Source organism: Myotis nattereri (genome assembly GCF_964212035.1).
Source record: "Myotis nattereri genome assembly, chromosome: 1".
Classification (NCBI taxonomy): Eukaryota; Metazoa; Chordata; class Mammalia; order Chiroptera; family Vespertilionidae; genus Myotis; species Myotis nattereri.
Window position 1 is genome coordinate 140,914,363 of NC_138075.1, and position 15,594 is coordinate 140,929,956.

Consider the following 15,594-nt stretch of genomic DNA (forward strand, 5'->3'; position numbering starts at 1 on the left):
TTTATGCAAAACAGAAAGTGACAAATACTAACTTGGAAAATCAGGAATGGTTCTAAATAAAGATATAGCAACAGCCAAGCTAGACTCAGAAAGAGGAACTTAATAACTCCAAGTATAGTGGAAAAGAGCATTTCAGATAGAAGCACTAGCATGAGCAAAGGCATGGGCACATGGAAGTATATTCCACCTTCACACCATAGGGACTTACTGTATTATGTGAGAACTAGAGGCGTGGTGCATGAATTTGTGCACAGGTAGGGTCCCTTAGCCTGGCCGGTGATTGAGGCCTATCGGGGGAATCCGGCCAGATGGGGGGAGGGACTGCAGGAGGTTGGCCAGCGGGGGGGATGGGGAGGGCCCACAGGAGGTTGGCTGTGGGAGCGCACTAACCACCAAGGAGTGGCTCCTGCATTGAGTGTCTGCTCCCTGGTGGTCAGTGCGCATCATACCAACTGGTCGACAAGCTGTTCAGTCATAACAGTTGCTTAGGCTTTTATATATAGAGACTAGTGGCCCAGTGCACGAAATTCGTGCACATTGAAAGGGAATTAATTAGAGGAACGTAATTTGGTCTCACTGACTAATATCAATATCTGAGCATGAGGCAGTCCGCGTTTCTGAAATTCAATGACATGAATTTTCGCTATTAATTTGCCAAATAAATGGAATTTACAGATATCATTTAAAAGAGCATTCAGCTTAATATTAAAAACTCTGGCTACCAAGTCAGGTCTGTTTTCAACTTTTTGTCAGCGTTGTAAATGGTTTGCAATATCTGCCCATTTGGGGTTGCATGTCATGGTTATGAATAAATCGGGCTTGCCATACTTTGTTACAATTGCCATAGCATCCCGATATTGCTGCTACATGTTTCTGGGACTACCCTCAGAAGATGATGGAAGTATTATCATTTTACCAATCGGCACATTGTCATTTTCAGATCTAGATTTGAGATAATCCATCAAACCACTATATTTTTGAGCTCTCAACTTAGATTGGTTTGCTTTGATGAAATGTATCCAATTGGCCTCCATTTTTTAATACGAATCCATGATAAACTGTTGAGTTAATATTCCTGCATTTAAAATAGGATTAAACGTGTCCCCCACAGAAAGATGAAACCCAAAATACTGCATTTGTGTGAGTCGTGTCCTTATATTTTGTCTAGTATTATTATCGATTACACTGTTGTTTCTGAGTCTTAATGCAATATCTGTTCCCCAGCCTTTTTCACCATGTTGAAAAAAAATAGGATATGTCATTGCCTCTAATGTAGGAAACAGGATATTGATTTGTTTCATTTTAGTGGCATTTGGATTATTGGGATCTGGTTTACAATGAATGAGCAAGTCCCTTTCAAAAGGAGGTTCTCCATCTTCTTTTCTGGATATGACAGCAACCTTGGTTACACGGGGAGAATTATATCTACCTGGATCACTATTACGATTGTATTTAATCGCCATTGTTACTTCTGTAGGAGCAATACCTTTTGCTGCTGCTTCAGACTGGGCTTCCTTTTCTACCTCATATAGCATCTTGTACGATTTTGTTAATTCATTTATTTCATGCATGAGGTTGTTGATGTTGATCATGAGTCTTTCTGAGCAGCCCTGGTTTTCTGGCATTGCTAATCTTTCACTTGTAGCTTCGGCTGTATCCAAAATACAGAGTTGAGCAAACTTCCAAGAAACACCATCCGAAGGATGTAAAGTTCCAGTACGTTGATAAACTTGTCCGTGTATTCTAAAACAGTATTGCCCATATCCTGATGGTGATGCAATATTTGCACCCATGGAAGCAAAAGCAAAAGAACTATTTATGGAACGCATATTTTCCATGACATTTTTACTGTCAGAATCTTCGTTTGTCATTAATCTTCTTAAATGTGCCGGGTAATCTGGAAAATGTATATCATTTGGACAGACTTTCCCTTTGCTACAACATCAAGTAAATTTCCCATCAGATGGTTTTTCATCAGAGAAATTTAGTGATAGGCAAAATTCACATCAAACAGTCATTCCACCACAACTATGTTCGAGAATTGCATCCCATGTACTCCATTTTTGCTGAGAAGGCATTTCCTACCAGAACTGGTAATACTTGTTGATGACTGTTCACTAGACATATTCTGTTGTCACCACCGCCTTCTTTCAACTTCAAAGACACGTTGGTCTTTAGACATTTTCTGTCAATATCGCCGGTGTTTTTCGGCATCAGAGCAACATTTTTCCAGTAGCTGGTGTTCAGATACATCCTGTTGCAGGCACCACCTTCTTTCAAGATCAGAGGCACACTGCTCTGCAGACATTTTCTGTCGATTACGCCGGCATCTTTCGGCTGCAGAGCTACGTTGTATCAACAGTTGGTCTTTAGACATAGTCCCACCTCTCTACTGTTGTGGTCTGAGATGCAGGTGAATGAGAGTCCTGGCTGTCAGGTAGCTGAGAGCTGTCTGGCCAATGGCTGATTCTGTGGGGGTGGGACTTCCTCCTCCCTGCTGTCAGTTTCCACAGCTGTGATGAGGAAGCTGGGGTGACAGAGGGAGCCGCGCCCTCCAAGCCGCCCTCTCTCTCGCTCTGCTCTATGTCCAGTGGTCTCCTGCTCTGTCAAGTCCTCCAAACCTCCTGCTCTCCGCCCACTCTACTGCTCTGCTCTCTGCCAGCAAGGTCCTGGGAGCCCACGGGCGTCGCTAGGCACAGGAGGGCCCTGCCTCTTGGACCAGCGAAGGTCCTGGGAGCCCGTGGGTGTGGCTACGGCCTCACCTCCTGGGCCTGCGAAGATCCCAGGAGCTCGCGGGCATGGCTAGGCGCGGGCAGCCTTGCCTACCAGTCCAGCAATGGTCCTGGGAGCCTGTGGCCACGGCCGCCATCATCTCCTGGGGCACCTGACACCTGCATATGCAAAGTAACCGCCATCTTTGTCAGGTTAATTTGCATAGTCACTCTGATTGGCTAGTGGGCGTGGCTTGAGCATAGTGGAGGGATGGCTAATTTACGTGTTTCTCTTTTATTATATAGGACTAGCGGCCCTGTGCACAAAAATTTGTGCACTCGGTTGGGAGTAGCGGGGGTCCCTCAGCCTGGTCTGTGCCCTCTCGCAGTCTGGGACCCCTCAGGAGATAACGCCCTGCTGGCTTAGGCCTGCTCCCGGGTGGCAGAGGGTAAGCCCAATCCCTAGGTGCAGCCCCTGGTCGGGCTCAGAGCAGGGCCGATTGGGGAGTTGGGGAGCCGCCCCCTGTCATGCACAGAGCAGGGCGGATTGGGAGGTTGCGATGCCACCCTCAGTCACGCTCAGGGTAGGGCCGATTGGGGGGTTGGGGCACTGCCCCCTGTCACACTCAAGGCAGGGTTAATGGGGAGGTTGCGGCACCACCCCGTCACGCACAGAGCAGGGCCCATCAGCGGGGTTGGGGCTCCGTACCCTGTCACGCACAGAGCAGGGTCAATCAGGGGGTTGGGGAGCTCCCCCCTGTCATGCACAAAGCAGGGCCGATCAGTGGGTTGAGGAGCTTCCCCCATCACTCACAGAGTAGGGCTGATAGGGGAGTTGGGGCACTGCCCCCTGTCACACTCAGGGCAGGGCGGATCAGGGGGTTGGGGCTCCTCGCTCTATAACCCACAGAGCAGGGCCGATCAGGGGGTTGGGGCACCGCCACTCTCACACTCAGGGCAGGGCCGATGGGGAGGTTATGGCTCTACCCAGTCACACACAGAGCAGGGCCCGTGGGGGGGGGGGGGGGTTGGGGCGCTGCACCCTGTCACACACAGAGCCGCAGGGCGATCAGGGGGTTGGGGTGCTTTCCCCTCTCACGAACAGAGCAGGGCGGATAGGGAGGTTGTGGCCCTGCCCCTTGTCACACACAGAGCTGCAGGCGATCAGGGGGTTTGGGCGCTGCCCCCTGTCACGCTGATCCCGGTGCTGGGAGGCCTTGAGGCTCTACTGATCCCGGTACCGGGAGGCCTCTTGGCTCCGTGATCCCGGTGCTGGGAGGCATATTACCCTTTTACTATATAGGATAGAGGCCTGGTGCATGGGTGGGGCTGGCTGGTTTGCCCTGAAGGGTGTCCTGGATCATGGTGGGGGTCCCCACTGGGGTGCCTGGCCAGTCTGGGTGAGGGGCTGAGGGCTGTTTTCAGGCTGGGGGTGACTGAAGCTCCCAACTGCTCCTTTTTTTCTTTTTTCTTTTTTATTCTGGGCCAGCTTTAGCTCTGGCTCCAGCTCTGAGTCCTCTGCTGCTGAAAGCAGGTATCTGGTTTGTTTGTGTTCTATAATCAAAACAATGTATAACTCCAGCTCTGAGATCCTGGCGGGCTGAAAGCAGGTTTCTGGGGTTTTGTTTAGCTTCTATATTTGTTATAATGTTTCTTAAACTGCAAGTTCAGAGGCCAGCAAGGCAGGCAGGGAACGTTGGAGTCCTCCGTCACTGAAGCAAGCAAGCCTCATGTTAGTTTCAAGCTGCCTGGCTGCCGGCCGCCATCTTGGCTGGCAGTTAATTTGCATATCTCCCTGATTACCCAATGGGAAGGGTAGCAGTCGTACGCTGATTACCATGTTTCTCTTTTATTAGATAGGATGAGAAGTATGTACAATAGAAAAGAAAGCTTAGCAGGTAGATAGGGAAGGATCAAGTATTTGATCCTTCTAGGGAAGGAACCTAGCATTTAAGCTGTGGGAAAAGGGGAGACATTAGAGGTTTCAGGTTAGGAATGGTCTGATCATAGTGATCCAGTTAGAACTCATTAGCATATACACAGTATGCACATGGCATTGGATTAGACACAAGTTCCATGTTACCAGGAAAGGCAACTGAACACTTTGGTCAGATATCAAGAACAGTATCCACTGAGTTTCAGGAATTGCATTGACAGATTTATGTACCAAAAAGAAAGTTATCTTAGATGGACTTTGAAATGCTTCTTCCAGATTTAAAGTTCTAATGAGATTTAATAAAAAAATCTAAGATTAATAATTTATTTGGGATTAAAGTTGCATTCACCCATTTTGAAAAAAGGAAAACAAGATAAAGGTATCTTTTTATATAGGTATAAGATCTTTATATTTTATGTTTTATGATCTTTGGTAAAATCAAGATTGTCTGTTGTGTCTAATTATATGTTCAGGAGCAATAGTTTTTGGTATCATTATTTACTTATACAGTGAAGGAATATGTATCATGTTAATAGTGCTGCTTTCTTCCACTAGCTCACTCTTAGTCACTTTGTCATTATTCATTTGTTTTACCCAGTGGTTTAAAAAAATAAATCCTTTATGAATGTGTATAATTCACACGTGTAAGCACATAAACTTCAACATTAAAATAAAGCTATATTTTCTAATTAAATACAAACTGAACTGAGAAAATTTAGTCACATTTGAGCCTCCTGTCATATCTAGATATAATACATCAATAATGCTACTTTATCAAATTGGGTAATGAATATTCAAATGGATTTCCTCCTAATTATAAATTAGTTCACTTGTCCCGATTTTTACTTTACAAATGTTGAAAGTATTTTTTTAACTCTCAAAACAGTTTTTGTTTTATTTTTTATTATTTATGAGGTGTTTTTTTTTAATATATTTTATTGGTTTTTTGGTTTTTTTTACAGAGAGGAAGGGAGAAGGATAGAGAGTTAGAAACATCGATGAGAGAGAAACATCGATCAGCTGGCTCCTGCACACCCCCTATTGGGGATTTGCCCGCAACCAAGGTACATGCCAGAATCGAACCTGGGACCCTTCAATCCGCAGGCTGACACTCTATTCACTGAGCCAAACCAGTTAGGGCCATTTATGAAGTTTCTAAAAAAAAAAATTTAAGTCTTTATTATTGAGAGTATTACAGATACCCTCCTTTCTTTTCCCCCATTGCCCCAGTTACCACCCTGCTTCACCCCAGGTCTTCAAGACCCTATTTCTGTGTCCTTAGTTAAGATCTTTGATGACCTTTTGGTTAATCTCTTTGTCCCCTCTCTCCCCCATGCCCTCTGAGATTTGTCAGTCTATTCCATTTTTCCATGCCTCTGACTCTGTTTTATTAACCAGTTTAGTTTGTTCATTAGATTTCTTGTTTGTTTATTTTGACTTTTAGATTTAATTGTTAATATATATGTATTTATTGCCATTTTATTGTTTATATTTTTTATCTTTTTTTCTCTTCTTCCTCTTCTTAAAAAATACCCTTCAACATTTCATGTAATACTGGTTTGGTAGTGATGAATGCCTTTAGCTTTTTCTTGTCTGCAGAGCTCTTTATTTGACCTTCAATTCTAAATGAGAGCTTTGCTGGAGAGAGTAATCTTGGTTGTAGGTCTTTGCTGTTCTTCACTTTGAATATTTCTTGCCACTCCCTTCTGGCCTTCAAAGTTTCTGTTGAGAAATCAGCTAATAGTCCTATGGGCACTCTATTGTAGGTAACTACTTTTCTCTTGCAGTTTTTAAGATTCTCTCTTTGTCTTTCTTTAACCCTTGGCATTTTAATGATGATGTGTCTTGGTGTGCGCCTCTTTGAGTTCCTCTCATTTGGGACTCTCTGCACTTCATGTAAGTCTATTTCTTTCACCGGGTAGGGGAAGTTTTTTGTCATTATTTCTTCAAATAGGTTTTCAATATCTTGTTCTGTCTCTTCTGTTTCTGGCACCCCCATAATGTGAATGTTGGTACACTTGAAGTTTTCCCAGAGGCTCCTTACACTCATATTTTAGGATTCTCTTTTCTTTTTTTTTTTTCTTTTTTTTTTTAAATATATTTTATTGATGTTTTACAGAGAGGAAGGGAGAGAGATAGAAAGTTAGAAACATCGATGAGAGAGAAACATCGATCAGCTGCCTCCTGCACATCTCCCACTGGGGATGTGCCCGCAACCCAGGTACATGCCCTTGACCGGAATCGAACCTGGGACCTTTCAGTCCGCAGGCTGACGCTCTATCCACTGAGCCAAACCGGTTTCGGCAGGATTCTCTTTTCTTTTTGCTCTCCTGATTGGGTGTTTTTTGCTTCCTCATATTCCAAATCGTTGATTTGATTCTCGGAATCCTCTACCCTACTGTTGAATCCCTGTAAATTATTCTTGATTTCAGTTAGAGTATGCTTAATTTCTTAGTCGTCCTTTTTCATGTCTTTGAAATTCTAAGACCCTTGAAAGTCTCACTAAATCTTTTGAAGCTCTCATGAAGATCCTTGAGTAACCTTATAACCATGGTTTTCAACTCTGTATCCAGTAGTTTGCTTTCTTCCATTTCTTTCATTTGTGACATTTCTTTATCTTCGTATTTTGGTTGCTTCCCTATGTTTGTTTCTATGTATTAAGAAGAGCTGCTATGTCTTCTGGAATTGGTAGCGTGGCCTTGTATAGTAGGTGTCCTGTAGGACCCACTCTAGGAGCACCCTTGTGTAGGCTGTGTGCACAGTCTTGTAGTTGAGCCTTGATTTCCCAGTGTCACTGGGAAGAACTGACCTCCAGGACCAACTGCCACTACAGTGAGAGAGCTGCTGTGCAGAAACACCCCTACAAAGCAGGACTTGCTTCAGTGGTGCTTTGGTGCTCACTGAGTTTGCCCCTTGAGGGAGAGACGGAAGATGGCGGCGATATAGGCAGACGCGTCCCAGGTCGTGTCCCGAAGCAAATGGAGTGAGCAGCTGAAACTAATAACACCCACACTGAATTGGCGAAATTGCTCAGCTGGTGAGACGGTTTGCAGCTGGGAAGAACAGAACTCCCCTGGAAAGGTAAAAAAAAAAAAACCAGGGATTTGGGCAGGAAAGTTTGCCAGACCTCTGAGCCCAGAGAGTCGGAGGGAGACCGCGTGGCAGACAGCCGCGTCCCTTGGGACAGGCACAGCCCCTGATGGGGGAAAGGAGATCCGCGGGATTCCTGGCGCCCCCGGGGGAATTGAGAGCTGGGTTCTGTGATCACAGAGGACTGATCCTAAAGGGGGCAGCCTGAAGAGCTGACCAGACCATGCAGTCCCGGTAAGAGAAGAAGCTTACAGAAACCAAGCCTTCCCCATTTCCGCGGCCGGCGTTTGTTTGTTTGTTTTCACTGAATCCTGTTCATGGGACATTTCGGATACAGACACTCACCTGTGCTGAAGAGAGGGAGAGTGTGCGGAGGAGTGGAATCTGGGGGGAGACTGAGGAGAGAAGGGGGGCCAGGAGAGGTGGCAGCGAATTGAGTGCTGAGACACCCCTGAGCCCAGGACTGGGGCAGCCATTCTCTCCGGAGAGTGAGACTCCTCTCCCCAGCCCCCAGGCAAGGAGCACAGCCACACCCAGATTCCACCCTGTAGGAGATCAAGGATTAAAATAACCTGATCAGTCCCTGGGAGTTAACAGGGTCTGGCCTATAGAGGGATTTTCAATCCCAGCAACAACACAGCGCCGGTAACTAACTAGTACGCAGCCAGCTCTGGGCAGTGAACTTCCACTGGACAGTGAGGCCCTATAGCCTCAGAAGCCAACCCCAGAACACTGCCACCCAGAGGCTGAGCCACAAACTGACTCTTTGCTAAACACAAAATAAGGCAGTCTGGGAAACAAATGCGGCCTGCTTTAAAATAAGGACTGTGGTTTACAACACAGAGGAACAGTGTATCGCAGGGAAACTCAATACTCTCCTGAATACCTGGCAGGTCTAAGGCGAGCCACACTGAAGAATAGAAGAACCAAAGGACCTTCACTACTGCAATTTTTTTTTTCTTTTCTTTTTTCACCTTTTAACTAAGAAACCAATTTTTTTTTCTTTTTTTTCCCCTTCTTTTTTTTCTTTATTTTTTTTTTCTTCTTTTTCCATCACCTGATTTTACCCTTTTAATTACTACCTTCTTATTTTTAACCAGTATTATTACTGCTACCATTTTACCATTTTTTAAAGCCCCTTGAGTATATCACTTGTGGATGTGTAGAGTTGTAATCTGGTAAGGTTTAAAACTGTCCACCGGGTTCACTGGCTATAGGGCCTCCAAGGATCTGCAAAGTCAGCTACTACCTGAGGCCACCTTGCAGGAGCTACAGAGAGATTTGCAGATGCTGGCTATTTGCATTGAGCTTGGAAGCACCCACATGAGACCCAGATGTGAAGCAAGGCATGCTGGTGCTAGTGGTGGGTCTTGGGCCTTTTACTGATAGGTTTGGGGCACACTGATAACAGCTGCAGCTTATTTGAGAGATTTTAGCAAAGTCTGAAGCCTGAACCAGGACAGGCCATTTATATGAAAAAGCTGCTGCAAGCAGCTTAAGTGAGGTTGCAAATTGGATGGGACAGGGTTCCAGGGAATCACCAAGGTGGAACAAACAGTGTGAGCCAGACCAATGGAAACTCATATTGTTGCTAGTCAGCTCTGAGACAGGGAGGTTCCAGCACAGGAACAATAACCCTGCAAGCAGCCCCATAAAGCTGCCCCCAGGGTCTTGTCCCAATGCCTGACAATCCAACTCCTTTCTGTTTGTGTCTGTGTCCCCCAAAGCCGCCCAGCGCTGGAGCTCAGAAGGGTCGAGTCCCAGTAAGTTCATGCACTGGCCCTTTAAGAGGAACACCTGGGCCCTGGTCGGTTTGGCTCAGTGGATAGAGCATCGGCCTTCAGACTGGGGGGTCCCGGGTTCGATTTCAGTCAGGGGCATGTACCTTGGTTGCGGGCACATCCCCAGTGGCGGGTGTGCAGGATGCGGCTGATTGGTGTTTCTCTCTCATCAATGTTACTAACTCTCTATCCCTCTCCCTTCCTCTCTGTAAAAAATCAATAAAATATTTTTTTTTTAAAAAAAGAGGAACACCTGGGCCCTAGCCGGTTTGGCTTAGTGGATAGATCATAGGCCTGCAGGCTGAAAGGTCTCGGGTTCAATTCCTGTCAAGGGCACATGCCCAGGTTGTGGGCTCTTTCCCTAGTGGGGGGCATACAGGAAGCAGCCAATCAATAAGTCCCTCTCATTATTGATGTTTCTATCTCTCCCTCTCCCTTCCCTCTGAAATCCATAAAAATATATTTAAAAAACTACTTAAATGTAAGAAGGGAAACCATAAAAATCTTAGAAGAATCCACAGGAAGCAAAATATCAGACAGATGTCTTAGCAATATCTTTACTAATACAGCTTCGAGGGCAATAGAAGCTAAGGAGAAAATAAACAAATGGGACTACATAAAAATAAAAAGCTGCACAGTAAAAGAAACCAACAACAAAACAACAAGAAAACTTACTGCGTAGGAAAACATATTTGCCAACGTTATCTCCAATAAGGGTTTAATCTCAAAAATTTACAGGCTTATAAAACTTAACAAAAGGAAGATAAACAATCCAATCAAAAAATGGGCAAAGGACCTAAATAGACACTTTTCACTCAAAAGAGGACATACAGAAAGCCAAGAGACATATGAAAGCATGCTCAAAGTCACTAATCAGCCAAGAGATGCAAGTCAAAATGATAATCAGGTACCATCTCACACCTGTCAGAATGGCTTTCCTCAACAAATCAACAAACAAGTGCTGACGGGAATGTGGAGAAAAAGGAACCCTCGTGCACTGCTGGTGGGAATGCAGACTGGTGCAGCCACTGTGGAAAACAGTATGGAGTTTCCTCAAAAAGTTAAAAATGGAACTCCCATTTGACCCAGTAATCCCACTTCTAGGAATATATCCCAAGAAACTAGAAACACCAATCAGAAAGGATATATGCACCCCTATGTTCATAGCAGCACAATTTACAATAGCTAAGATCTCAAACAGCCGTAGTGCCCATCAGCAGATGAATGGATCAGAAAACGGTGGTACATCTACACAATGGAATACTCTGCTACTGTAAAAAAGAAGGAAATCTTACCATTCACACAGCATAGATGGACATGGAGAGCAGTATGCTAAGTGAAATAAGCCAGTTGGAGAAAGATAAATATCACTTAATCTCACTTATTTGTGGAATATAATGAACAACATAAACTGATAAATAAAAATAGACCCAGAGACAGAGACGCGTCGAACAGACCATCAAACCTCAGAGGGAAGGCAGTTAAGAGATCAACCAAAGGACTTGTATGCATGCATACACCAGTAATCATAACCAATGGACATGAACACTGGGGGTGTGGGTCATGTGCTGAGGGGTGGGAGTGGCCAGGGAGAGTTTGATAGGGGAGGGGGGAAAGGAGACATATGTAATACTTTAAATAATAAAGAATAAAAAATAAAGTAAAAGTGAGGAACACATGGATATCCAGCAGCCTCGATGTCACTCAGCCACAATCCCCACTGGTTTTCACTGCCTAAAGACATAGGGACTTCTCTTCCCAGCTCTAGAACCCTGGTCTGGGGGTCTGGTGTGGGGCTGGGACCCCTTGCTCCTCACAGGAGGCATCCACAGAGACAATCTACCTCCCAATTAAAAAATTGGCACATATGGGTGTGGGACCAGCCCGTTCCAGACCTTCTCCCTTCAATGTGCTTTCTTCTTCTCTAGTTGTAGGACTTCTATTCAGCCAGTTTTCAGGCAGTTCTGCATGATGGTTGTTCTGTATTTTAGTTGTAATTTTTACGTGGTTGTGGGAGGCAGTGAGTAGTGGTGTTTACCTGTGCCGCCATCTTGGTTCCAGAACAGTATTTGTACTAGTATATCAAAAACAGTGAGAGCCATCCTTATGGATTAAGTAATGTTTACATAGAAGTAGCTATGATATACCCTGGCTCGTTTGCTCAGTGATTAGAGTGTCGTCCTGCATTCCGAAGGGTCGCAGGTTTGAATCCAGTTAAGGGCACATACCTGAGTTCCAGGTTTGATCCCTGGCCCCTATGTTTCTCTCACTCTCTCTTTCCTTCTCTCCCTCCCTCCCTTCCACTCTTTTTAAAAATCAATGGGAAAAAACCCTCAAGTAAGGATTAATTAAAAAAAAATAGCTCTGTTGTGCAATACTTAATACTTTGCCTAATTATCTGTAAAGATTCAGGTTCCATGAGAAATTAAGAAAGATGTGTCACCCCTAACCGGTTTGGCTCAGTGGATAGAGCGTCAGCCTGCGGACTGAGGGGGTCCCAGGTTCAATTCCAGTCAAGGGCATATCCCTGGGTTGCCGGCGCATCCCCAGTCGGGGGTGTGCTGGAGGCAGCTGATCAATGTTTCTCTTTCATCGATGTTTCAAGCTCTCTATCCCTCTACCTTCCTTTCTGTAAAAAAATCAATAAAAGCCCTAACCAGTTTGGCTCAGTGGATAGAGTATTGGCCTGTGGATTAAAGGGTCCCAGGTTCAATTGCGGTCAAGGGCATGTACCTTGGTTGTGGGCACATCCCCAGTCGGGTGTGTGCAGGAGGCAGCTGATCGATGTTTCTCTCTCATCAATGTTTCTAACTCTCTATCCTTCTCCCTTTCTCTCTGTAAAAAATCAATAAAATATATATATTTTAAAAATCAATAAAATACATATTTTAAAAAAAAAAGATGTGTCAGCCAAGCTAGTTTGGCTCAGTGGATAGAGCGTCAGCCTGTGGACTGAAGGGTCCTGGGTTTGATTCTGGTCAAGGGCACATGCCCAGGTTGTGGGCACAATTCCCGGTAGGGGGCGTGCAGGAGGCAGCCAATCGATGATTCTCTCTCATCATTGATGTTTCTATCCCTCTCCCTTCCTTTCTGAAATGAATCCTATATAATAAAAGGCTAATATGCAAATCAACCAAACAGCAGAACGACCAGTTGCTACGATGTGCAGTGACCACCAGGGGACAGACGCTTAATGCAGGAGCTGCCCCCAGCCCGCAGGACCCAGGCCAGCCAAGGGTGTGGCGCCAGACTGGCCAAGGCAGATGCCAGCTGAGGTCCCCCCAATCGCCCTGCCGGTTGTCCCACAGATTGGCCCTAATTCCTGGCCAGGCCTAGGGACCTAATCATTCTCAAATTTAGTGCACCGGGCCTCTAGTAAAAAAATTTTTCTTAAGAAAGATGTGTCATAAGCTTCAATATTTTCTCTTCCCTACAGGTTTTGAAACAATCGCCTCCAACCCCAGAATGCCTGTGAAGTGTCTAACTTCTAATCTACTCCAGTCTAGGAAAAGGCTAGCTACATCCAGTGCCAGTAGTCAGTCCTACACTTTTGTATCCAGCATGGAATCTGAATGCCACAGCAGTCCTACATGGGAAAAAGATTGCCAGGTTAGAATGAAATTTACCTTAATGAAAACCAATTATGTATGTGAAATTAATGATAGAAACACTTTTTACCTTTTCATTTAAATTCTGTATGGAAATGAAACTGTTACATCAACAGCAGTAAAGGTACTCTTCATTTTCCTGTACATTCAGTCAAATTCTTTTGAAATATTTTACTTTTTGCCCTATCAGTGGATAGACATCGGCCTGCAGACTGAAGGGTCCTGGGTTCGATTCTGGTCAGGGGCACATACCTGGGTTGCGGGCTTGATCCCCAGTTGGGGGTGTGCAGGAGGCAGCTGATCAATAATTCTCTCTCATCATTGATGTTTCTATCTCTCCCTTCCTCTCTGAAATCAATAAAAAAACATTTAAAAAGAAAAATACATATATTTTACTTCTTATTCAAATGTGAAATTACTCATTTTATATGAGATTTCAATTTTTAAAATTTTTGCTCTAAATTGATAGTAAATGTTTGTCTTCTAGACACCTAAATAGACTTTTTTTAATTTCCTACCTGTGACACAGATATTAGCTTGTTGATTTTTTTAACCTATATCTTATTTTTAAACTAACACTACCTCTTTCTGTACTGTTTTCTGCCAGTTTCTCATTTAATGGAATGGCAACTCTTCTGGATAAGAAATAACTTTTACCTAAGAGTTTCTTGGGGTTTTTTTATTAAATTTATTGGGGTGGCATTGGTCAACATGAACATATAGGTTTCAGGTGTGGGTTTCTATGTTACAAGATCTGAATATTGCACCATGTGCTCACCACCCAAAGTCAAATCTTGTCACCCCCTAACCCCCAGAAATTTAGACCACAAAGATAATATATGTGTACCTTTAAAAGCTTCTATTATAAGAAAATTGCTGCTAAATGAGTGGATTTACTTAATTATTTTACTTAGATTATATATTCTGTTTTTGCTATTTTTAAAAGCTATTAAAACTGCGAGGAACTAAAATTTTAAATTATAATAAAGTTGCCCTCCTAAAATTTCAATAAAATAATGTTAGATTAGCCCTGGCCAGTGTGGCTCAGTTGGTTGGATTATCATCCTATACACCAAAAGATGGCGAGTTTGATTCCTGATCAGGGCATATACTCAGATTCTGGGTTCAATCCCCAGTGGGGGCTAGTATGGTAGGAAACTGATCAATGTTTCTCTCTCACATAAATGTTTCTCTCTCTCTCTTTACCTTCCTCTATCATATCAGTGGAAACATATCCTCGCATGACGATTAAATATAATAATAATCATCTTGATAATAAAAGGCTACTATGCAAATCAACCAAACAGCGAAATGACCGGTCGCTATGATGTGCACTGACCACCAGGGGGCAGACGCTCAATGTAGGAGCTGTCCCATGGTGGTCAGTGTGCTCCCAACTGCCGGCTTAGGCCCACTCCTTGCAGGGAGTGGGCCTAAGCCAACAGTTGGACATCCCCCTAGGGCTCCCGGACTGTGAGAGGGCGCAGGCCGGGCTGAGGGACCCTACCACCACCACCACCACCCCCAGTGCATGAATTTCATGCACCGGGCCTCTAGTAATAATACTAATAATGTTCGTTAGAATAATGGTAGTGCACAAAGAATAAACCTTCTGTTTGATTAAATAATTTGGATTGTATTTATTCCTCATTCTCAATCATATGATTTTCTTTATTGTTGGATATTTGCATGTTAGGAGCAAGGTCAAACTATTTTTTAGTTAAGACAGGATTTCTCAATTGTTTTTCTTTTTCTCCTTATAGGCTGCTCTGTAGGTAATATGTATATGTTATAGAATAAACCAGATTTGCATTACTAGTACTATTATTTCATTTCTGTCCTATTCAAGAAAAAAATATACTATTTTAACTGTACACAGCTTTGCCTTCTTCCTCTACTTCTGCATCCCTGAGGAATGCAATGATTGGATTATAGAAGGACAAGGGAACCCTGATAAACCCTGTGCTGATCCCCAATTGCATCATTTCTGTGCTTACAGATCAATGAGTTGTAATTCAGGAATTTTCTTTGGTTTATGACTAAGTGCTCCAAATTAATACTGAGTTAATAAAATTTCATTTTCACATGTCAAAAATAGGTACTATTAAAGATAGTGATTGAAGATTCCCTTTAATTGAATGATCTTGTAAAAATCCTAATTAATGCACCAATTTGTAATATTAGGTACAAAGCTCATATCACCCAAGAACAGGGCTCCTCAAACTGCGGCCCGCCGAAAACATTTATCCGGCCTGCCGGGTGTTTTTGCCGCTGCTGCCTGTTGCTTAGCAGCCGACTAGTTTTTTTTTAAACTATAGTCCGGCCCTCCAACGGTCTGAGGGACAGTGAACTGGCCCCCTGTTTAAAAAGTTTGAGGACCCCTGCCCAAGAACATCTGAGATGGTTGGAGTTCAGTTTTCAAGAAAAACATTTTGTTATTAATGTATCATTAATTCAACTTATTGACA

The 15,594-nt window shown here is 43.9% G+C and overlaps 1 protein-coding gene across 1 annotated transcript in view; it reads left to right on the forward strand.

The window, feature by feature from the left end:
* Nucleotides 1-15,594, forward strand: part of MASTL (microtubule associated serine/threonine kinase like) — a gene marked incomplete at its 5' end in the record, with an annotated part of 51,133 nt that overhangs the window by 21,675 nt on the left and 13,864 nt on the right. The window contains one exon of the mRNA XM_081104249.1: nt 12,955-13,127. Coding sequence (XP_080960375.1) covers nt 12,955-13,127 — 173 coding nt within the window. The remainder of the gene's footprint in view (nt 1-12,954; nt 13,128-15,594) is intronic.